Genomic DNA, 23,510 nt, shown 5'->3' with positions numbered 1-23,510 from the left:
AGACAGAGAAGCATGATTGGTCACTCCAGAGAACATGTCTCCACTGCTCTAGAGTCCAGTGGTGGCATGCTTTACACCACGGCATCCTATGCTTTGCATTCAACTTGGTGATGTAAGGCTTGGATGCAGCTGCTAGGCCATGGAAACCCATTCCATGAAGCTCTCTACGCACTGTTGTTGTGCTCATCTGAAGGCCACACCAAGTTTGGAGGTCTATTGACTCTGCAGACAGTTGGCGACTTCTGCGCACTATGTGCTTCAGCATGTGCTGATCCCGCTCTGTCATTTAGGCCACCTACTACTTGGTAGGCCACCTACTACTTGGTGGCTGAGTTGCTGTTGTTCCCAGTTGCTTCCACTTTGTTATAATCCCACTAACAGTTGAGCGTGGAATATTTAGTAGCCAGGAAATGTCACGAATGGACTTATTGCACAAGTGGCCACCTATCACGGGACCACGCTTGGAGTCACTGAGCTCCTGAGAGCGACCCATTCTTTACCAATGTTTGTAGAAGCCGTCTGCATGCCTAGGGGCTTGATTGTATATAGAGATGAGCGAAGTATTCAAAAATTCGATTCGACTGATTCGGCGAATTCGTGGAAAAATTTTGATTCGAGTCGAATATATTCGCTGTGAATTTAACTTAAAAAAGGGTGTTTCTAGGCTTCAGAGAGACTTAATATTAGTGCAGAACACTGTACCTTTAATTTAAATGCCCTTGGAGTCTGCTGGGGAAGAGAAATAATACTGTCAGGCAGTATGACAAGCAGATGAGTGCCGTCGATCTTAGAATCACCGCGCACTTCACTCATTTGGCCAGTCACGGGGCCAAAACCAGAGTGTGGAGCCACAGTGTGGCGGTGGAGGCAGCAGCAATGGGAGGCCATACAGCACCCTATGACAAAAATGGAAACCACCAGCAGTGTGAGGAGACCTGAAAGTGGCACATGGCAGAGTGTGGCGATAGAGACAGCAGCAATGGGAGGCCGTACAGGGACCCATGACACACTCTGGACCTGGCAGCAGCATGAGGAGGCGGTACAGGGGCCCATGGCAGATTACGGGCCTGGCAGCAGCATGAGGAGTCGGTACGGGGGCCCATGGCAGATTACAGGCCTGGCAGCAGCAATGGGAGGCCGTACAGGGACCCATGACACAATCTGGACCTGGCAGCAGCATGGGGAGGCGGTACAGGGGCCCATGACAGATTACGGGCCTGGCAGCAGCATTTGGAGTCGGTACGGGGGCCCATGACACCCTCTGGACCTGGCAGCAGCATGAGGAGGCGGTACAGGGGCCCATGACAGATTACGAGCCTGGCAGCAGCAACTTGGACAGGAGGACGTTCAGTTTCTGCACCGTCTGGTGCGTGCTCGCAAACTGTTGTCTCTTGGAAACGGATTCCAAGAAAGACTGCTGACGGAATCCGTGAAGAGGAGTAGCAGGAGAAGGAGCATCTGAACGAGCGGAATATGCCAACAAGCAACAACAGGGGCCCATGACAGATTACGGGCCTGGCAGCAGCATGAGGAGTCGGTACGGGGGCCCATGTCAGATTAGGGGCCTGGCAGCAGCTATGGGAGGCCCGTAATCTGCCAGCACCCTATGACAAAAAATGGAACCCACCAGCAGTGTGAGGAGACCTGAAAGTGGCACATGGCAGAGTGTGGCGATGGAGACAGCAGCAATGGGAGGCCGTACAGGGACCCATGACAGACTCTGGACCTGGCAGCAGCATGAGGAGGCGGTATAGGGGCCCATGGCAGATTAGGGGCCTGGCAGCAGCTATGGGAGGCCCGTAATCTGCCAGCACCCTATGACAAAAAATGGAATACACCAGCAGTGTGAGGAGACCTGAAAGTGGCACATGGCAGAGTGTGGCGATGGAGACAGCAGCAATGGGAGGCCGTACAGGGACCCATGAGAGACTCTGGACTTTGCAGCAGCATGAGGAGGCGGTATAGGGGCCCATGGCAGATTAGGGGCCTGGCAGCAGCTATGGGAGGCCCGTAATCTGCCAGCACCCTATGACAAAAAATGGAACACACCAGCAGTGTGAGGAGACCTGAAAGTGGCACATGTTTGGGGCATGATTCATGGCGGATTTAGTCAGTTGTGTCAGGAACTGGTGGTTTGAAATCCAGACTAATCCACGCCTGATTCATTTTCACAAACGTCAGTCTCTCCACACTTTGGGTGGACAGTCGTGTCCTCCGCGGAGTTGCAATACCTCCTGCCGCACTAAACACGCGCTCCGATGCCACGCTACTGGCCGGGCATGACAGCCTTTCAAGGGCAAATTCAGCTAGTTGGGGCCAAAGGTCAAGTTTCGTTGCCCAGTAGTCAAGGGGATTGTCTACCTCGGTTGGCAGGGTGCTGTCCAAGTAGGCCTAAGCCTGTTGTTTGAGGTCCTGCTCCAGGTCCACCTGATGCTGCTGCTGCTGCTGCTGCTGCGGCTGGTTAGTAGTTTCCTCACTGCGCTGGTGAAGAAAGCTACTCATCATCGACTGCAGACTGAGGCAGCCGCTGCTGGTGGAGCTGCCACTGCTCCTACCACCCCACCCCTCCCCTGCTGCCATGGCAGCGGAACGCGAGCGCACAGGGCCCACAGTGTCTGAGGATGGACGTTGGCGCAGACAGGCAGAGACCAACTGACTACATAGGTGGTTTTTATAGTACGTTATTTTGGCCTCCCTCTCAGCAGGTGTGAAAAAGGCCACCATTTTTGAACGGTAGCGAGGGTCCAACAAGGTGGACAGCCAAAAGTCATCCCTCTGTCTGATGGTTATTATTCGGCTGTCGCTACGCAAGCAACCGAGCATGCTATGGGCCATTTGTGCCAAGGAATGCGAGGGACTCCCTGCCTCCATCTCCACAGCATACTGCCACGGTGCGTCTGGGTCCTCTGTCTCCTCCTCCTCCTCCTCTACCAGATGCTCCTGCTCCTCCACTCCTGTCCGCTGAGTGGAAAAACCACCCATTTCACTCAATAATTCCTGAGCACCAATGTCCTCCTCTACCTCCTCCTCTTCTTCCTGTCCTGCCCCCACAGGGGTCATGTGGCGTTGAGATCTGTGCGCCACGTCTACCGCACCCTGACCAGCCATTGTTAACAGCATTTGTTCCAGGACGTGCAACAGAGGAATGACGTCGTTCATCCCATAGTCCTGGCGACTCACGAATAGCGTGGCCTCCTCAAAGGGCCTGAGCAAGCGCAGGTGTCACGCATGAGCTGCCAATGGCTGACATCTAAGTTACACAGGGAGTACCTTTATCCGCTTTTAACATCAGGAAATCGGTGATGGCCTTTCGCTGTTCGTAAAGGCGGTCTAACATATGTAGGGTTGAATTCCACCTTGTTGCAACGTCACAGCATGAGGAGTCGGTACGGGGGCCCATGGCAGATTACGTGCCTGGCAGCAGCAATGGGAGGCCCGTAATCTGCCAGCACCCTATGTCAAAAAATTCAACACACCAGCAGTGTGAGGAGACCTGAAAGTGGCACATGGCAGAGTGTGGCTATGGAGACAGCAGCAATGGGAGGCCGTACAGGGACCCATGACACACTCTGGACTTGGCAGCAGCATGAGGAGGCGGTATAGGGGCCCATGGCAGATTAGGGGCCTGGCAGCAGCAATGGGAGGCCCGTAATCTGCCAGCACCCTATGTCAAAAAATTCTACACACCAGCAGTGTGAGGAGACCTGAAAGTGGCACATGGCAGAGTGTGGCGATGGAGACAGCAGCAATGGGAGGCCGTACAGGGACCCATGAGAGACTCTGGACCTGGCAGCAGCATGAGGAGGCGGTATATAGGGGCCTATGGCAGATTAGGGGCCTGGCAGCAGCTATAGGAGGCCCATAATCTGCCAGCACCCTATGTCAAAAAATTCAACACACCAGCAGTGTGAGGAGACCTGAAAGTGGCACATGGCATGAGACACTGTGGACCTGGCAGCAGCATGAGGAGGCGGTATATAGGGGCCCATGGCAGATTAGGGGCCTGGCAGCAGCTATGGGAGGCCCGTAATCTGCCAGCACCCTATGTCAAAAAATTCTACACACCAGCAGTGTGAGGAGACCTGAAAGTGGCACATGGCAGAGTGTGGCGATGGAGACAGCAGCAATGGGAGGCCGTACAGGGACCCATGACAGACTCTGGACCTGGCAGCAGCATGAGGAGGCGGTATATAGGGGCCTATGGCAGATTAGGGGCCTGGCAGCAGCTATAGGAGGCCCGTAATCTGCCAGCACCCTATGTCAAAAAATTCCACACACCAGCAGTGTGTGAGGAGACCTGAAAGTGGCACATGGCAGAGTGTGGCGATGGAGACAGCAGCAATGGGAGGCCGTACAGGGACCCATGACAGACTCTGGACCTGGCAGCAGCATGAGGAGGCGGTATATACGGGCCTATGGCAGATTAGGGGCCTGGCAGCAGCTATGGGAGGCCCGTAATCTGCCAGCACCCTATGTCAAAAAATTCTACACACCAGCAGTGTGTGAGGAGACCTGAAAGTGGCACATGGCAGAGTGTGGCGATGGAGACAGCAGCAATGGGAGGCCGTACAGGGACCCATGAGAGACTCTGGACCTGGCAGCAGCATGAGGAGGCGGTATATAGGGGCCTATGGCAGATTAGGGGCCTGGCAGCAGCTATGGGAGGCCCGTAATCTGCCAGCACCCTATGTCAAAAAATTCTACACACCAGCAGTGTGTGAGGAGACCTGAAAGTGGCACATGGCAGAGTGTGGCGATGGAGACAGCAGCAATGGGAGGCCGTACAGGGACCCATGACAGACTCTGGACCTGGCAGCAGCATGAGGAGGCGGTATATAGGGGCCTATGGCAGATTAGGGGCCTGGCAGCAGCAATGGGAGGCCCGTAATCTGCCAGCACCCTATGTCAAAAAATTCTACACACCAGCAGTGTGTGAGGAGACCTGAAAGTGGCACATGGCAGAGTGTGGCGATGGAGACAGCAGCAATGGGAGGCCGTACAGGGACCCATGACAGACTCTGGACCTGGCAGCAGCATGAGGAGGCGGTATATAGGGGCCTATGGCAGATTAGGGGCCTGGCAGCAGCTATAGGAGGCCCGTAATCTGCCAGCACCCTATGTCAAAAAATTCTACACACCAGCAGTGTGAGGAGACCTGAAAGTGGCACATGGCAGAGTGTGGCGATGGAGACAGCAGCAATGGGAGGCCGTACAGGGACCCATGAGAGACTCTGGACCTGGCAGCAGCATGAGGAGGCGGTATATAGGGGCCTATGGCAGATTAGGGGCCTGGCAGCAGCTATGGGAGGCCCGTAATCTGCCAGCACCCTATGTCAAAAAATTCTACACACCAGCAGTGTGTGAGGAGACCTGAAAGTGGCACATGGCAGAGTGTGGCGATGGAGACAGCAGCAATGGGAGGCCGTACAGGGACCCATGAGAGACTCTGGACCTGGCAGCAGCATGAGGAGGCGGTATATAGGGGCCCATGGCAGATTAGGGGCCTGGCAGCAGCAATGGGAGGCCCGTAATCTGCCAACACCCTATGTCAAAAAATTCTACACACCAGCAGTGTGTGAGGAGACCTGAAAGTGGCACATGGCAGAGTGTGGCGATGGAGACAGCAGCAATGGGAGGCCGTACAGGGACCCATGACAGACTCTGGACCTGGCAGCAGCATGAGGAGGCGGTATATAGGGGCCTATGGCAGATTAGGGGCCTGGCAGCAGCTATAGGAGGCCCGTAATCTGCCAGCACCCTATGTCAAAAAATTCTACACACCAGCAGTGTGAGGAGACCTGAAAGTGGCACATGGCAGAGTGTGGCGATGGAGACAGCAGCAATGGGAGGCCGTACAGGGACCCATGAGAGACTCTGGACCTGGCAGCAGCATGAGGAGGCGGTATATAGGGGCCTATGGCAGATTAGGGGCCTGGCAGCAGCTATGGGAGGCCCGTAATCTGCCAGCACCCTATGTCAAAAAATTCTACACACCAGCAGTGTGTGAGGAGACCTGAAAGTGGCACATGGCAGAGTGTGGCGATGGAGACAGCAGCAATGGGAGGCCGTACAGGGACCCATGACAGACTCTGGACCTGGCAGCAGCATGAGGAGGCGGTATATAGGGGCCTATGGCAGATTAGGGGCCTGGAAGCAGCTATAGGAGGCCCGTAATCTGCCAGCACCCTATGTCAAAAAATTCTACACACCAGCAGTGTGAGGAGACCTGAAAGTGGCACATGGCAGAGTGTGGCGATGGAGACAGCAGCAATGGGAGGCCGTACAGGGACCCATGAGAGACTCTGGACCTGGCAGCAGCATGAGGAGGTGGTATATAGGGGCCTATGGCAGATTAGGGGCCTGGCAGCAGCTATGGGAGGCCCGTAATCTGCCAGCACCCTATGTCAAAAAATTCTACACACCAGCAGTGTGTGAGGAGACCTGAAAGTGGCACATGGCAGAGTGTGGCGATGGAGACAGCAGCAATGGGAGGCCGTACAGGGACCCATGACAGACTCTGGACCTGGCAGCAGCATGAGGAGGCGGTATATAGGGGCCTATGGCAGATTAGGGGCCTGGCAGCAGCTATAGGAGGCCCGTAATCTGCCAGCACCCTATGTCAAAAAATTCTACACACCAGCAGTGTGAGGAGACCTGAAAGTGGCACATGGCAGAGTGTGGCGATGGAGACAGCAGCAATGGGAGGCCGTACAGGGACCCATGAGAGACTCTGGACCTGGCAGCAGCATGAGGAGGCGGTATATAGGGGCCTATGGCAGATTAGGGGCCTGGCAGCAGCTATGGGAGGCCCGTAATCTGCCAGCACCCTATGTCAAAAAATTCTACACACCAGCAGTGTGTGAGGAGACCTGAAAGTGGCACATGGCAGAGTGTGGCGATGGAGACAGCAGCAATGGGAGGCCGTACAGGGACCCATGACAGACTCTGGACCTGGCAGCAGCATGAGGAGGCGGTATATAGGGGCCTATGGCAGATTAGGGGCCTGGCAGCAGCTATGGGAGGCCCGTAATCTGCCAGCACCCTATGTCAAAAAATTCTACACACCAGCAGTGTGAGGAGACCTGAAAGTGGCACATGGCAGAGTGTGGCGATGGAGACAGCAGCAATGGGAGGCCGTACAGGGACCCATGACAGACTCTGGACCTGGCAGCAGCATGAGGAGGCGGTATATAGGGGCCTATGGCAGATTAGGGGCCTGGCAGCAGCTATGGGAGGCCCGTAATCTGCCAGCACCCTATGTCAAAAAATTCTACACACCAGCAGTGTGAGGAGACCTGAAAGTGGCACATGGCAGAGTGTGGCGATGGAGACAGCAGCAATGGGAGGCCGTACAGGGACCCATGACAGACTCTGGACCTGGCAGCAGCATGAGGAGGCGGTATATAGGGGCCTATGGCAGATTAGGGGCCTGGCAGCAGCAATAGGAGGCCCGTAATCTGCCAGCACCCTATGTCAAAAAATTCTACACACCAGCAGTGTGAGGAGACCTGAAAGTGGCACATGGCAGAGTGTGGCGATGGAGACAGCAGCAATGGGAGGCCGTACAGGGACCCATGAGAGACTCTGGACCTGGCAGCAGCATGAGGAGGCGGTATATAGGGGCCTATGGCAGATTAGGGGCCTGGCAGCAGCTATGGGAGGCCCGTAATCTGCCAGCACCCTATGTCAAAAAATTCTACACACCAGCAGTGTGTGAGGAGACCTGAAAGTGGCACATGGCAGAGTGTGGCGATGGAGACAGCAGCAATGGGAGGCCGTACAGGGACCCATGAGAGACTCTGGACCTGGCAGCAGCATGAGGAGGCGGTATATAGGGGCCCATGGCAGATTAGGGGCCTGGCAGCAGCAATGGGAGGCCCATAATCTGCCAACACCCTATGTCAAAAAATTCTACACACCAGCAGTGTGTGAGGAGACCTGAAAGTGGCACATGGCAGAGTGTGGCGATGGAGACAGCAGCAATGGGAGGCCGTACAGGGACCCATGACAGACTCTGGACCTGGCAGCAGCATGAGGAGGCGGTATATAGGGGCCTATGGCAGATTAGGGGCCTGGCAGCAGCTATAGGAGGCCCGTAATCTGCCAGCACCCTATGTCAAAAAATTCTACACACCAGCAGTGTGAGGAGACCTGAAAGTGGCACATGGCAGAGTGTGGCGATGGAGACAGCAGCAATGGGAGGCCGTACAGGGACCCATGAGAGACTCTGGACCTGGCAGCAGCATGAGGAGGCGGTATATAGGGGCCTATGGCAGATTAGGGGCCTGGCAGCAGCTATGGGAGGCCCGTAATCTGCCAGCACCCTATGTCAAAAAATTCTACACACCAGCAGTGTGTGAGGAGACCTGAAAGTGGCACATGGCAGAGTGTGGCGATGGAGACAGCAGCAATGGGAGGCCGTACAGGGACCCATGACAGACTCTGGACCTGGCAGCAGCATGAGGAGGCGGTATATAGGGGCCTATGGCAGATTAGGGGCCTGGCAGCAGCTATGGGAGGCCCGTAATCTGCCAGCACCCTATGTCAAAAAATTCTACACACCAGCAGTGTGAGGAGACCTGAAAGTGGCACATGGCAGAGTGTGGCGATGGAGACAGCAGCAATGGGAGGCCGTACAGGGACCCATGACAGACTCTGGACCTGGCAGCAGCATGAGGAGGCGGTATATAGGGGCCTATGGCAGATTAGGGGCCTGGCAGCAGCTATGGGAGGCCCGTAATCTGCCAGCACCCTATGTCAAAAAATTCTACACACCAGCAGTGTGAGGAGACCTGAAAGTGGCACATGGCAGAGTGTGGCGATGGAGACAGCAGCAATGGGAGGCCGTACAGGGACCCATGACAGACTCTGGACCTGGCAGCAGCATGAGGAGGCGGTATATAGGGGCCTATGGCAGATTAGGGGCCTGGCAGCAGCAATAGGAGGCCCGTAATCTGCCAGCACCCTATGTCAAAAAATTCTACACACCAGCAGTGTGAGGAGACCTGAAAGTGGCACATGGCAGAGTGTGGCGATGGAGACAGCAGCAATGGGAGGCCGTACAGGGACCCATGAGAGACTCTGGACCTGGCAGCAGCATGAGGAGGCGGTATATAGGGGCCTATGGCAGATTAGGGGCCTGGCAGCAGCTATAGGAGGCCCATAATCTGCCAGCACCCTATGTCAAAAAATTCAACACACCAGCAGTGTGAGGAGACCTGAAAGTGGCACATGGCATGAGACACTGTGGACCTGGCAGCAGCATGAGGAGGCGGTATATAGGGGCCTATGGCAGATTAGGGGCCTGGCAGCAGCTATGGGAGGCCCTTAATCTGCCAGCACCCTATGTCAAAAAATTCTACACACCAGCAGTGTGTGAGGAGACCTGAAAGTGGCACATGGCAGAGTGTGGCGATGGAGACAGCAGCAATGTGAGGCCGTACAGGGACCCATGAGAGACTCTGGACCTGGCAGCAGCATGAGGAGGCGGTATATAGGGGCCTATGGCAGATTAGGGGCCTGGCAGCAGCTATGGGAGGCCCGTAATCTGCCAGCACCCTATGTCAAAAAATTCTACACACCAGCAGTGTGTGAGGAGACCTGAAAGTGGCACATGGCAGAGTGTGGCGATGGAGACAGCAGCAATGGGAGGCCGTACAGGGACCCATGAGAGACTCTGGACCTGGCAGCAGCATGAGGAGGCGGTATATAGGGGCCCATGGCAGATTAGGGGCCTGGCAGCAGCAATGGGAGGCCCGTAATCTGCCAACACCCTATGTCAAAAAATTCTACACACCAGCAGTGTGTGAGGAGACCTGAAAGTGGCACATGGCAGAGTGTGGCGATGGAGACAGCAGCAATGGGAGGCCGTACAGGGACCCATGAGAGACTCTGGACCTGGCAGCAGCATGAGGAGGCGGTATATAGGGGCCTATGGCAGATTAGGGGCCTGGCAGCAGCTATGGGAGGCCCGTAATCTGCCAGCACCCTATGTCAAAAAATTCTACACACCAGCAGTGTGTGAGGAGACCTGAAAGTGGCACATGGCAGAGTGTGGCGATGGAGACAGCAGCAATGGGAGGCCGTACAGGGACCCATGAGAGACTCTGGACCTGGCAGCAGCATGAGGAGGCGGTATATAGGGGCCCATGGCAGATTAGGGGCCTGGCAGCAGCAATGGGAGGCCCATAATCTGCCAACACCCTATGTCAAAAAATTCTACACACCAGCAGTGTGTGAGGAGACCTGAAAGTGGCACATGGCAGAGTGTGGCGATGGAGACAGCAGCAATGGGAGGCCGTACAGGGACCCATGACAGACTCTGGACCTGGCAGCAGCATGAGGAGGCGGTATATAGGGGCCTATGGCAGATTAGGGGCCTGGCAGCAGCTATAGGAGGCCCGTAATCTGCCAGCACCCTATGTCAAAAAATTCTACACACCAGCAGTGTGAGGAGACCTGAAAGTGGCACATGGCAGAGTGTGGCGATGGAGACAGCAGCAATGGGAGGCCGTACAGGGACCCATGAGAGACTCTGGACCTGGCAGCAGCATGAGGAGGCGGTATATAGGGGCCTATGGCAGATTAGGGGCCTGGCAGCAGCTATGGGAGGCCCGTAATCTGCCAGCACCCTATGTCAAAAAATTCTACACACCAGCAGTGTGTGAGGAGACCTGAAAGTGGCACATGGCAGAGTGTGGCGATGGAGACAGCAGCAATGGGAGGCCGTACAGGGACCCATGACAGACTCTGGACCTGGCAGCAGCATGAGGAGGCGGTATATAGGGGCCTATGGCAGATTAGGGGCCTGGCAGCAGCTATGGGAGGCCCGTAATCTGCCAGCACCCTATGTCAAAAAATTCTACACACCAGCAGTGTGAGGAGACCTGAAAGTGGCACATGGCAGAGTGTGGCGATGGAGACAGCAGCAATGGGAGGCCGTACAGGGACCCATGACAGACTCTGGACCTGGCAGCAGCATGAGGAGGCGGTATATAGGGGCCTATGGCAGATTAGGGGCCTGGCAGCAGCTATGGGAGGCCCGTAATCTGCCAGCACCCTATGTCAAAAAATTCTACACACCAGCAGTGTGAGGAGACCTGAAAGTGGCACATGGCAGAGTGTGGCGATGGAGACAGCAGCAATGGGAGGCCGTACAGGGACCCATGACAGACTCTGGACCTGGCAGCAGCATGAGGAGGCGGTATATAGGGGCCTATGGCAGATTAGGGGCCTGGCAGCAGCAATAGGAGGCCCGTAATCTGCCAGCACCCTATGTCAAAAAATTCTACACACCAGCAGTGTGAGGAGACCTGAAAGTGGCACATGGCAGAGTGTGGCGATGGAGACAGCAGCAATGGGAGGCCGTACAGGGACCCATGAGAGACTCTGGACCTGGCAGCAGCATGAGGAGGCGGTATATAGGGGCCTATGGCAGATTAGGGGCCTGGCAGCAGCTATAGGAGGCCCATAATCTGCCAGCACCCTATGTCAAAAAATTCAACACACCAGCAGTGTGAGGAGACCTGAAAGTGGCACATGGCATGAGACACTGTGGACCTGGCAGCAGCATGAGGAGGCGGTATATAGGGGCCTATGTCAGATTAGGGGCCTGGCAGCAGCTATGGGAGGCCCTTAATCTGCCAGCACCCTATGTCAAAAAATTCTACACACCAGCAGTGTGTGAGGAGACCTGAAAGTGGCACATGGCAGAGTGTGGCGATGGAGACAGCAGCAATGGGAGGCCGTACAGGGACCCATGAGAGACTCTGGACCTGGCAGCAGCATGAGGAGGCGGTATATAGGGGCCTATGGCAGATTAGGGGCCTGGCAGCAGCTATGGGAGGCCCGTAATCTGCCAGCACCCTATGTCAAAAAATTCTACACACCAGCAGTGTGTGAGGAGACCTGAAAGTGGCACATGGCAGAGTGTGGCGATGGAGACAGCAGCAATGGGAGGCCGTACAGGGACCCATGAGAGACTCTGGACCTGGCAGCAGCATGAGGAGGCGGTATATAGGGGCCCATGGCAGATTAGGGGCCTGGCAGCAGCAATGGGAGGCCCGTAATCTGCCAACACCCTATGTCAAAAAATTCTACACACCAGCAGTGTGTGAGGAGACCTGAAAGTGGCACATGGCAGAGTGTGGCGATGGAGACAGCAGCAATGGGAGGCCGTACAGGGACCCATGAGAGACTCTGGACCTGGCAGCAGCATGAGGAGGCGGTATATAGGGGCCCATGGCAGATTAGGGGCCTGGCAGCAGCAATGGGAGGCCCGTAATCTGCCAACACCCTATGTCAAAAAATTCTACACACCAGCAGTGTGTGAGGAGACCTGAAAGTGGCACATGGCAGAGTGTGGCGATGGAGACAGCAGCAATGGGAGGCCGTACAGGGACCCATGAGAGACTCTGGACCTGGCAGCAGCATGAGGAGGCGGTATATAGGGGCCTATGGCAGATTAGGGGCCTGGCAGCAGCTATGGGAGGCCCGTAATCTGCCAGCACCCTATGTCAAAAAATTCTACACACCAGCAGTGTGTGAGGAGACCTGAAAGTGGCACATGGCAGAGTGTGGCGATGGAGACAGCAGCAATGGGAGGCCGTACAGGGACCCATGAGAGACTCTGGACCTGGCAGCAGCATGAGGAGGCAGTATATAGGGGCCTATGGCAGATTAGGGGCCTGGCAGCAGCTATGGGAGGCCCGTAATCTGCCAGCACCCTATGTCAAAAAATTCTACACACCAGCAGTGTGTGAGGAGACCTGAAAGTGGCACATGGCAGAGTGTGGCGATGGAGACAGCAGCAATGGGAGGCCGTACAGGGACCCATGAGAGACTCTGGACCTGGCAGCAGCATGAGGAGGCGGTATATAGGGGCCCATGGCCCGCCTCACTACTAGCCCCCTCGGCTGCGTCTGGGTCAGGAGACAGACCTGTCTCTAGACCGGCAACCGGGCCACTCTCCTCGCCACTACTTCTTCGCCTAGCTGCTGAAAAGGCGGATGTCTCCCCCCGTTCCTGACCGCCCTTTGTTAGCTCTTCCTCACTGTACAGTGGGGCTGAGCCCACAGCATGCGATACTTCGCTTGGTGAGGGAACACCAAAGGACAGGGGCAGGTAGAGGACACGTGATTTCAGTGGGCTTGGTCCCGGGCCATGCCAACTAACGGTTGTGTCTGACGTACCCACCGACCGTTGGCTGTAGGTGTCAGAGGTGACCTGGGAAGAGGAAGACGACCGAGCCAACCAATCGATGACGGCAGGGTTGTCGGTGGAGACACGACCGCTGGATGACACCGGGAGCACTGGCCTCTGGCTGCGACTAGTGCTGCCTCGACCCCTTCCTCTGCTGCCACGTCTGCTCGCTCCTAAAACATTGCCTCCTCTGCCACTCCTCTGCATGTTGTCTGACATACTCTTTAATTAAACGATTATGTGTCCCAGAGTAACAATTCTGTGTCCCTGAGTAACAATTCTGTGTCTGTGCGAGTAACAATTCTGTGGCCCTAAGTAACAGTTCTGTGGCCCTCAGTAACAATTCTGTGTCCCTGATTAACGTTTCTGTGGCCCCAAGTAACAGTTCTGTGGCCCTCAGTAACAATTCTGTGTCTGTGCGAGTAACAATTCTGTGTCTGTGCGAGAAACAATTCAGTGGCCCTGAGTAACAATTCTGTGTCTGTGCGAGTAACAATTCTGTGGCCCTAAGTAACAGTTCTGTGGCCCTCAGTAACAATTCTGTGTCCCTGATTAACGTTTCTGTGGCCCCAAGTAACAGTTCTGTGGCCCTCAGTAACAATTCTGTGTCTGTGCGAGTAACAATTCTGTGTCTGTGCGAGAAACAATTCTGTGGCCCTAAGTAACAGTTCTGTGGCCCTCAGTAACAGTTCTGTTTCCCTGAGTAACAATTCTGTGTCTGTGCGAGTAAGAATTCTGTGTCTGTGCGAGTAACAATTCTGTGGCCCTAAGTAACAGTTCTGTGGCCCTCAGTAACAGTTCTGTGTCCCTGAGTAACATTTCTGTGTCTGTGCGAGTAACAATTCTGTGTCTGTGCGAGTAACAATTCTGTCTGTGCGAGTAACAATTCTGTGGCCCTAAGTAACGGTTCTGTGGCCCTCAGTAACAGTTCTGTGTCCCTGTGTAACAATTCTGTGTCTGTGCGAGTAACAATTCTGTGGCCCTAAGTAACAGTTCTGTGGCCCTCAGTAACAATTCTGTGTCCCTGATTAACGTTTCTGTGGCCCCAAGTAACAGTTCTGTGGCCCTCAGTAACAATTCTGTGTCTGTGCGAGTAACAATTCTGTGTCTGTGCGAGTAACAATTCTGTGTCTGTGCGAGTAACATTTCTGTGGCCCTAAGTAACGGTTCTGTGGCCCTCAGTAACAGTTCTGTGTCCCTGTGTAACAATTCTGTGTCTGTGCGAGTAACAATTCTGTGGCCCTAAGTAACAGTTCTGTGGTCCTCAGTAACAATTCTGTGTCTGTGCGAGTAACAATTCTGTGGCCCTAAGTAACAGTTCTGTGGCCCTCAGTAACAATTCTGTGTCTGTCCCTGAGTAACAATTCTGTGGCCCTAACTAAAGTTTCTGTGGCCCTAAGTAACAATTCTCTGGCACTCAGTAACAATTCTGTCTGTCCCTGAGTAACAATTCTGTGGCCCTAATAACGTTTCTGTGGCCCTAAGTAACAATTATCTGGCACTCAGTAACAATTCTGTCTGTCCCTGAGTAACAATTCTCTGGCACTCAGTAACAATTCTGTCTGTCCCTGAGTAAAAATTCTGTGGCCCTAAGTAAAGTTTCTGTGGCCGTGAGTAACAATTCTCTGGCACTCCGTAACAATTCTGTCTGTCCCTGAGTAACAATTCTCTGGCACTCAGTAACAATTCTGTCTGTCCCTGAGTAAAAATTCTGTGGCCCTAAGTAAAGTTTCTGTGGCCCTGAGTAACAATTCTCTGGCACTCCGTAACAATTCTGTCTGTCCCTGAGTAACAATTCTCTGGCACTCAGTAACAATTCTGTCTGTCCCTGAGTAAAAATTCTGTGGCCCTAAGTAAAGTTTCTGTGGCCCTGAGTAACAATTCTCTGGCACTCCGTAACAATTCTGTCTGTCCCTGAGTATGAATTCTGTGGCCCTAACTAGCGTTTCTTTGTCCCTAAGTAACAGTTCTGTGGCCCTGAATAACAATTCTGTGTCTGTGCGAGTAACAATTCTGTGGCCCTAAGTAACAGTTCTGTGGCCCTCAGTAACAGTTCTGTGTCTGTGCGAGTAACAATTCTGTGTCTGTGCGAGTAACAATTCTGTGGCCCTAAGTAAAGTTTCTGTGGCCCTCAGTAACAGTTCTGTGTCTGTGCGAGTAACAATTCTGTGTCTGTGCGAGTAACAATTCTGTGGCCCTAAGTAAAGTTTCTGTGGCCCTAAGTAACAATTCTCTGGCACTCAGTAACAATTCTGTCTGTCCCTGAGTAACAATTCTCTGGCACTCAGTAACAATTCTGTCTGTCCCTGAGTAAAAATTCTGTGGCCCTAAGTAAAGTTTCTGTGGCCCTGAGTAACAATTCTCTGGCACTCCGTAACAATTCTGTCTGTCCCTGAGTAACAATTCTCTGGCACTCAGTAACAATTCTGTCTGTCCCTGAGTAAAAATTCTGTGGCCCTAAGTAAAGTTTCTGTGGCCCTGAGTAACAATTCTCTGGCACTCCGTAACAATTCTGTCTGTCCCTGAGTATGAATTCTGTGGCCCTAACTAGCGTTTCTTTGTCCCTAAGTAACAGTTCTGTGGCCCTGAGTAACAATTCTGTGTCTGTGCGAGTAACAATTCTGTGGCCCTAAGTAACAGTTCTGTGGCCCTCAGTAACAGTTCTGTGTCTGTGCGAGTAACAATTCTGTGTCTGTGCGAGTAACAATTCTGTGGCCCTAAGTAACAGTTCTGTGGCCTTCAGTAACAATTCTGTGTCTGTGCGAGTAACAATTCTGTGTCTGTGCGAGTAACAATTCTGTGGCCCTAAGTAAAGTTTCTGTGGCCCTAAGTAACAATTCTCTGGCACTCAGTAACAATTCTGTCTGTCCCTGAGTAACAATTCTCTGGCACTCAGTAACAATTCTGTCTGTCCCTGAGTAAAAATTCTGTGGCCCTAAGTAAAGTTTCTGGGGCCCTGAGTAACAATTCTCTGGCACTCAGTAACAATTCTGTCTGTCCCTGAGTAACAATTCTCTGGCACTCAGTAACAATTCTGTCTGTCCCTGAGTAAAAATTCTGTGGCCCTAAGTAAAGTTTCTGTGGCCCTGAGTAACAATTCTCTGGCACTCCGTAACAATTCTGTCTGTCCCTGAGTAACAATTCTCTGGCACTCCGTAACAATTCTGTCTGTCCCTGAGTAAAAATTCTGTGGCCCTAAGTAAAGTTTCTCTGGCCCTAAGTAACAATTCTCTGGCACTCAGTAACAATTCTGTCTGTCCCTGAGTAACAATTCTCTGGCACTCAGTAACAATTCTGTCTGTCCCTGAGTAAAAATTCTGTGGCCCTAATTAAAGTTTCTGTGGCCCTAAGTAACAATTCTCTGGCACTCAGTAACAATTCTGTCTGTCCCTGAGTAACAATTCTCTGGCACTCAGTAACAATTCTGTCTGTCCCTGAGTAAAAATTCTGTGGCCCTAATAACGTTTCTGTGGCCCTAAGTAACAATTTTCTGGCACTGAGTAACAATTCTGTCTGTCCCTGATTATGAATTCTGTGGCCCTAACTAGCGTTTCTTTGTCCCTAAATAACGATTCTGTGGCCCTCATTAACAAGTCTGTGTCCCTGAGTAATGGTTCTCTGTCCCTAAGTAACTTTTCTCTGTCCCCAATTATCGTTTCTGTGGCCCTAACTCTGTCCCTGTCCCTAGTACAGAGCGGTCTGCCTCTGTTCAATGACTGCAGGCAAATGAAGAATTCCAAAATGGCCGCTATTTATAGCTCGACCATTACACAGTGCTGGCTGGCTGGCTGCTGATTGGCTGATGCGATCACATGTAGTTGAGGAATGCATTATGGGTCAGCGCGCCTTGTCTGCGCGCCTTCCCAGACATCCCCGCTCCGTCGCCGCACATGTCAGCCGCCATTTTCTGAAAAATTTCGATTCGCGCGTCCGAATTAGGCTATTTTTCGGATTCGGCACGAATCGAAATTTTTCCGATATTCGACTCGAATTCCACTTCGGATACTTCGATTCGCTCATCTCTAATTGTATACACCGGTGTCCATGGAGGGGATTGGAACACCTGAATCACATGATTTGGAGTGCTGGCCTTTTGGAAATATAATGTATATATAGTATATGTGTAAAATGAACAAAATGAATGCATGTCATCTATTGTTCACCTATACATTTATACAGAATATATAATATAATGGATTCATGCCATGTACTGTTCAGCTCTAATATACTTACTGAATATAATACAATGAACGCATGTTCTGTATTGTTCACCTATAAAGTAATGAATGCAGCCAATATATTGATCAGCTCTATTAGTATGTACTAGTATTGTGTTCTAATCTTTAGATTACAGTAACTGAAAGCTGATGAAAGGTTTTTGTATCCAGGTGCCCAACGAACAATGTAACTACTGACCAGCTAACAGTGGATATCAATGGATTCAGCAATGAAACTCGGTTTCCCATGAAAGTCTTCCAGATCGCCAATTCTAACACCACCTATCTCTCTGCTGAATTTGTAATCTGCACTGATGATTGTGCCGTGGTAAGGCTCAACGTACACATAGAGGGTGTTCTGTGATTTCTGTGCCTGAAACAGCAATTAGGACTTCCTTAGCCATATAGGCAAACTGTCAGCTGCCCTATTGGCCCACTGGTCCAAGGGGCCCCTAAAGACCCAGGCATTTTCTTGCCCTGGATGGGCTTCCACTAGTCTGAGGGCGCCTGGTTTGGAGGTTAGGAAAAGCCTAGTGAAGTATGTGTAGATGACAGAGCGGCTTGGTCTGCCCCCAGGTTTGATTCCCGGTTCTGACCCCTTTTTGCAGCAAGCAGCCAGGCACAGGGTATTTCCAGCAAGATGCACAAACTATCACTCAGTTCTCAGACAGTAATCAGGCAGATAGTGTTTTTTTTGTTTTATTTGTTTTGTAGAACTGGAATAAGGATTGGGAAAAGTTTTGGGGTGCCCAAAACTAAATAACTTGAATGAGGACACTATCTTGAAGTAGTCAATCAAAGTAACACAGAATGTATCTGTAACACACAGCTTTTAGCACAGGGGCCTTCTCTTCTCTAAGGCACAACCCTGGCGGCAAGTATGGAACAGTATATACATTAGGTGGGAGGTCTTGGCACTAAAAATGTCTTGGCACCACCCCCCACAGTATTATAGACCACACAACATTTCTTCCCATCACAAGCACCCGAAAAAAAATAGATGGGGGAGGGAGTCATGGAAAATAGAGATTTTTAGGGTGCTTCATCTTTTCAAACAGTCAAATATATAATATAAAAATAGTTTTATTTATACAGATTAAAAAGTATAACAAATTCCATATTGTCATTCCATATCAGCTACGGTATGTAAATCAAGAGATGATCATGAAATCAGGCAAAAAACGAACAATCAACGGATTGACGCGTTTTGTCCACAAGGCCTTCTTCAGGATCCACTCCGTTCAATAGGTTTTTAATACTGTGTAGCCAGAGAGGATAAATGTACAGATAAAGATAGAAAACACGGCATCCATCAGCAGGAAAAAATACCACCATATAAGCAGCCTCAGGGATATCACAGTTAGGAAGGCATTGTAGAACAGGACCAACCCCCAATAGTCAGAGGGACCCAAGAACTGAGATCAGTAAGGGAAAATCCTCTTACATTTTTCCCACATGGTGTAGAAGAGAACAAGGATTGATTCACTGTATCAAAAAATGTTCTCCAAACCGAATATTCACATGCTAGATCAAAAATGGTGCATAGTGGTGGCACTACGCATCGTGAATGGTCCCCCAGTCCTCTGGAACCTGTCACATGTCCCAGAAGACTGTGAGGGGAGGAGAACTTCACTTCCAATCGCCTAGGCCAGGGGTGGGCAAACTTTTTGACTTGAGGGCCGCAATGGGTTCATATATTGGACCCGGGGGCCGGACCAAGAGTAGATGAATGATGTGTATGTGTCATCCATAGTAAGTATAGTAATATTCCCCCATAGTAAGCATAGTAATTCATCCCCTATATAGTAATTCATCCCCCATATAGTAATTCATCCCCCATAGTAATTCATCCCCCATAGTAATTCATCCCCCATAGTAATTCATCCCCCATATAGTAATTCATCCCCCCTATAGTAATTCATCCCCCATATAGTAATTCATCCCCCATATAGTAATTCATCCCCCATATAGTAATTCATCCCCCCTGTAGTAATTCATCCCCCATAGTAATTCATCCCCCATATAGTAATTCATCCCCCCTATAGTAATTCATCCCCCATATAGTAATTCATCCCCCATATAGTAATTCATCCCCCATATAGTAATTCATCCCCCATATTAATTCATCCCCCATATTAAGTCCCCAAGTCCCCCCTGTGTCAATTCACTTACCTTTGCTCCGCGCTTTCCTCTTGCCGTGTTCCCGCGCGGTTCCGGTGTAGCATGAAAATCTGTCTCCTATGAGGATCTGTCCCCCTCGACGTATCTGCGCATGTGCCAGTTTCAGGCATTAGCAGCCGATCGGCGATCTCCGGCACATGCGCAGATACGTCGAGGGGGACAGATCCTCATAGGAGACAGATTTTCATGCTACACCGGTCTTCAGGGCGGACTGTGAGAGGAGCCTAGCGGGAGCCTAGCTCCGCGGGCCGGATTAAAAGGTCCGCCGGGCCGTATACGGCCCGCGGGCCGTAGTTTGCCCATTGCTGGCCTAGGCAATCGCAGCGGAAGTGAGAGCAGATACTTGTCAGAAGTACCCACTCCCCAAAGGTGCCAGTCCTTAACAGGGAGCAGGGGACGAGGCCTTAAAGTGGAACTTCTACCTTTGTGTGGAGCTTTAAGGCCTACACTGTGACCAAGGCAATCTGGAGACCTCCTCTCAGCTTCAGCTTGACTCTGATATGAATTCTTCCCTGAACATCCCCTGTGTGTCTTACCTTGAATGTCCCTGCAACTTTAGAGGTGATCCTATGGCCCCTCACTGAGCAAGAATCATCCAGGACTTCTTAAGGCTGCTCCTGAGCCTTGGAAGGTTTAACGGCATTTCCAGACCTGGTCACTCTTCTGCTGACAAAGGACCCTGCTACTCCCAGTTCTCTGCCTTATATATCCCTTGCAACCCCCTGCTGGTCATTCTTCTCGACCAGGGACTGGCTGAGACTGAGCCAGCCTACAAAGAGGAATAGAGTAGCTGGCTTAGATGGAAATGATGGAGCAGTAGAGAGATGAAAACAGGAATGGGATCAAAGAATAAAATGAATAGATATAGTGGAAAGGAATAGGAAACGTGGGCTGTCTTTTACATGACAACGTTGTCATTTTATTTTTATCTCTGTGTTAGGTAGAGGTCGTCTGTTGTTCAATTGTGTTTAATTTTATTTAATTTTATGAATAAACATTATTTTTCTAGCTTCTGCCTGTCAAAACTGGGTACCTGCTTCCCCACCAAAAAAAGAAAGGGGGGAGCAGGGGCCTGACAACTCAAGGGGTCCCGGGCAATAGGGTATCATGGGGCCCGTGTCCTTGCCCAAACTCAAAAAAGCCTATAAAAAAGGTACCAGGGGCATCTCATGGGGCCCCTTACTGACCCCAGGCCCTCGGGCAGTGCCCGAGTTTCCAAATGGTCAGTCTTGGGGGAGGGATAAGAGCAGAACTCTTCTTTTGTGTGAAGTTCTGCTTTAAAGATGCCAGTTTCCCTCTGGGCAGGCAGAACATTGCACAATAGCTGAACTAATGTCCAACTCCACACAAAAGTGGTAAATTAAAATCAAATGCTGGCTTCTGATATTGATATACCACCACCGGAATTCACAGTTCTGCCCATCTGCTGTAGCCATAACATGGACTAGGGATGAGATTACTTTTGGTCCAAATCCTATCTTATCCTTAACACAGACAATTGATGGTGTCATGCTCATTTCTAACAAAGACAATTGATGGTGTCATGTTCATCCCTAACAAAGATAATTGATGGTTTTGTGCTCATCCCTAACAAAGACAATTGATGGTCTCATACTCATCCCTAACAAAGACAATTGATGGTGTCATGCTCACCCGTAACAAAGACAATTCATGGTGTCATGCTCACCCCTAACAAAGACAATTCATGGTGTCATGCTCACCCCTAACAAAGACAATTGATGGTGTCATACTCATCCCTAACAAAGACAATTGATTGTGTCATGCTGACCTGAAACAATGTAGAATAAATAGGTAATTTGGGAATATGGCTTAGAAAGACTGAAACCAATGTAGAGGGGGAAAGGCAAGCTATTCCTGGAAAGTCTCACCATTGGAGTGATTTCCCTTTTCTTGGTCAAGTTCCACTTTAAGGATGCCAGATTCCCTCCTGATTTCTTCTGTTTTTGCAAACCAAGCAGGCAGAACATTGCAGAGTGACATGAGCATGAAAGCTGGATTAATGGCCAACTCCACACAAAAGTGATTAATTAAATTCTATTTTGGCTTCTGATATTGAGATACCACCACCACCACAATTTACAGTTCTGCCCATCTGCTGCAGCCATAACATGAATTAGGGATGAGCTTAAGTTCAGCCCAAACCCGATCTCATCCCTAACAAAGACAATTGATGGTGTCATAATTCAATTATATAATGTAGAATAAGTAGGCCATTGGGGAATAAGGCTTTGAGAGACTTTGAGAGACTATTCCTGGGAAGTCTCACCATTGGAGTGATGGAAGAACCTGGTGCGCCCACATCCTCCACTGTTTCCATTGTGGGGATAACACAGATAAAGGAACATGAAGGGGAGGTTGTGACTTTAGCATAGCTGTGGTAGCTCTTGAATAAATAGGTGATTGGGGAATATGGCTTAGAGAGACTGAAACCAATGGGGAGGGAGAAATGTAAACTATTCCTGGGAAGTCTCACCGCTGGAGTGATGGAAGAACCTGGTGCGCCCGCATCCTCCACTGTTTCCATTGTGGGGATAACACAGATAAAGAAATATGAAGTGATACAATGTAGAATAAATAGGTGATTCGGGAACATGGCTTCAAGAGACTGAAAACCAATGTGGAGGGGGAATGCAAACTTTTTCAGGGAAGTCTCACCATTGGAGTGATGGAAGAACCTGTTGCGCCCGCATCCTCCACTGTTTCCATTGTGGGGATAACACAGATAAAGGAACATGAAGGGGGCGTTGTGAGTTTCGCATAGCTGTGGTGTTTCTTGGATACAATTTGCAGTTCCTTCATTGATTTCACTTGTTTGAAATTTCTGTTGAATTACTTTTATTTCCTTACAGACCTGCAACTCTCAACTCAGATCACAGACTATCCAGCCAGTGGCAGGAAACACTGCAACCTTTCTGGATGCAGGTAAGTCATCTCATGTACACAGTTTTGTCAAATTAAGTTTACTTGTTCCTTCAGTCACATATATTAAAGCCCAACAAAAGGAAAAAACTTTTTTTGTTTTGAATAATGTGGGGAAAGGGTTAACGCTTCTGTCAAGATGTAACTGCTGTCTGTTTCTTTTTGGGGGAGATTTTCCCTCACTTCCCGTTCTGTATGACAGCTGTCACCTGACCAGGGAGTAAGGAGAAACGCCCCAGAGGGGGCAACGCAATAAAAGTCTGCAGAGGTTCTAACCTTTCAGCAACATAGTAAAAAGTGTCTTTATTGCTCGGTGTGTCCCGTATATTTAACAGACTAAAAGAAAACTGCAAATTGCCCATTGTTAGGGATTGTTGTCAGAGCTTACAAACATTTAAACTTCTATGGTGGACACAACACAATGATTTCAGCCTACAGGGAATGTGAATATTGTGTGAGATATCCAGAGGAATGGACTTTAATGGTTTTCTGTCTCTCCAGTGACTGCGACTGTACCCTGTGGAGGTGATTTCTGTGCTGATGATGAGTATTGTGACTATAGTGATACCTGCCGGTGCAACAGAACTTTCTATACATTCACACGAGGTATGGTATGATATAATACTGAGTGAGCATTCTGCCTTCTAAAAAAAAATATTGTATTTTCACATAAACCATATGACGTGCATGCAACACACAACAATGTGAGGGGGCACTACACTGAACCACCAACATAAGGGCCACTACACTGACCACCAATGTAAGGGGGGCACTACACTGACCACCAATGTAAGGGGTTCTACACTGACCACCAATGTAAGGGGGCACTATACTGACCACCAATGTAAGGCGGCACTACACTGACCACCAATGTAAGGGGGGCACTGCACTGACCACCAATGTACGGGGGCAGTACACTGACCATCAAAGTAAGAGGCACTACACTGACCATGAATAAAAGTGGCACTACAC

At 50.9% G+C, this 23,510-nt stretch overlaps 1 protein-coding gene across 1 annotated transcript in view; it reads left to right on the top strand.

The window, feature by feature from the left end:
* The window catches only part of LOC149437496 (uncharacterized), a 202,166-nt gene that overhangs the window by 9,289 nt on the left and 169,367 nt on the right, over nt 1-23,510 (top strand). The window contains exons 4-6 of the mRNA XM_089660890.1: nt 17,589-17,745; nt 22,469-22,541; nt 23,040-23,144. Coding sequence (XP_089517016.1) covers nt 17,589-17,745; nt 22,469-22,541; nt 23,040-23,144 — 335 coding nt within the window. The remainder of the gene's footprint in view (nt 1-17,588; nt 17,746-22,468; nt 22,542-23,039; nt 23,145-23,510) is intronic.

The sequence above is a fragment of the Staurois parvus genome, unplaced genomic scaffold, assembly GCF_062004578.1.
Source record: "Staurois parvus isolate SC_StPar_1 unplaced genomic scaffold, SC_StPar_1.0 ptg001286l, whole genome shotgun sequence".
NCBI classification, from domain to species: Eukaryota; Metazoa; Chordata; class Amphibia; order Anura; family Ranidae; genus Staurois; species Staurois parvus.
Note: the sequence above shows the minus strand (reverse complement) of the source record. Positions and strands in the feature narration are given on the sequence as shown.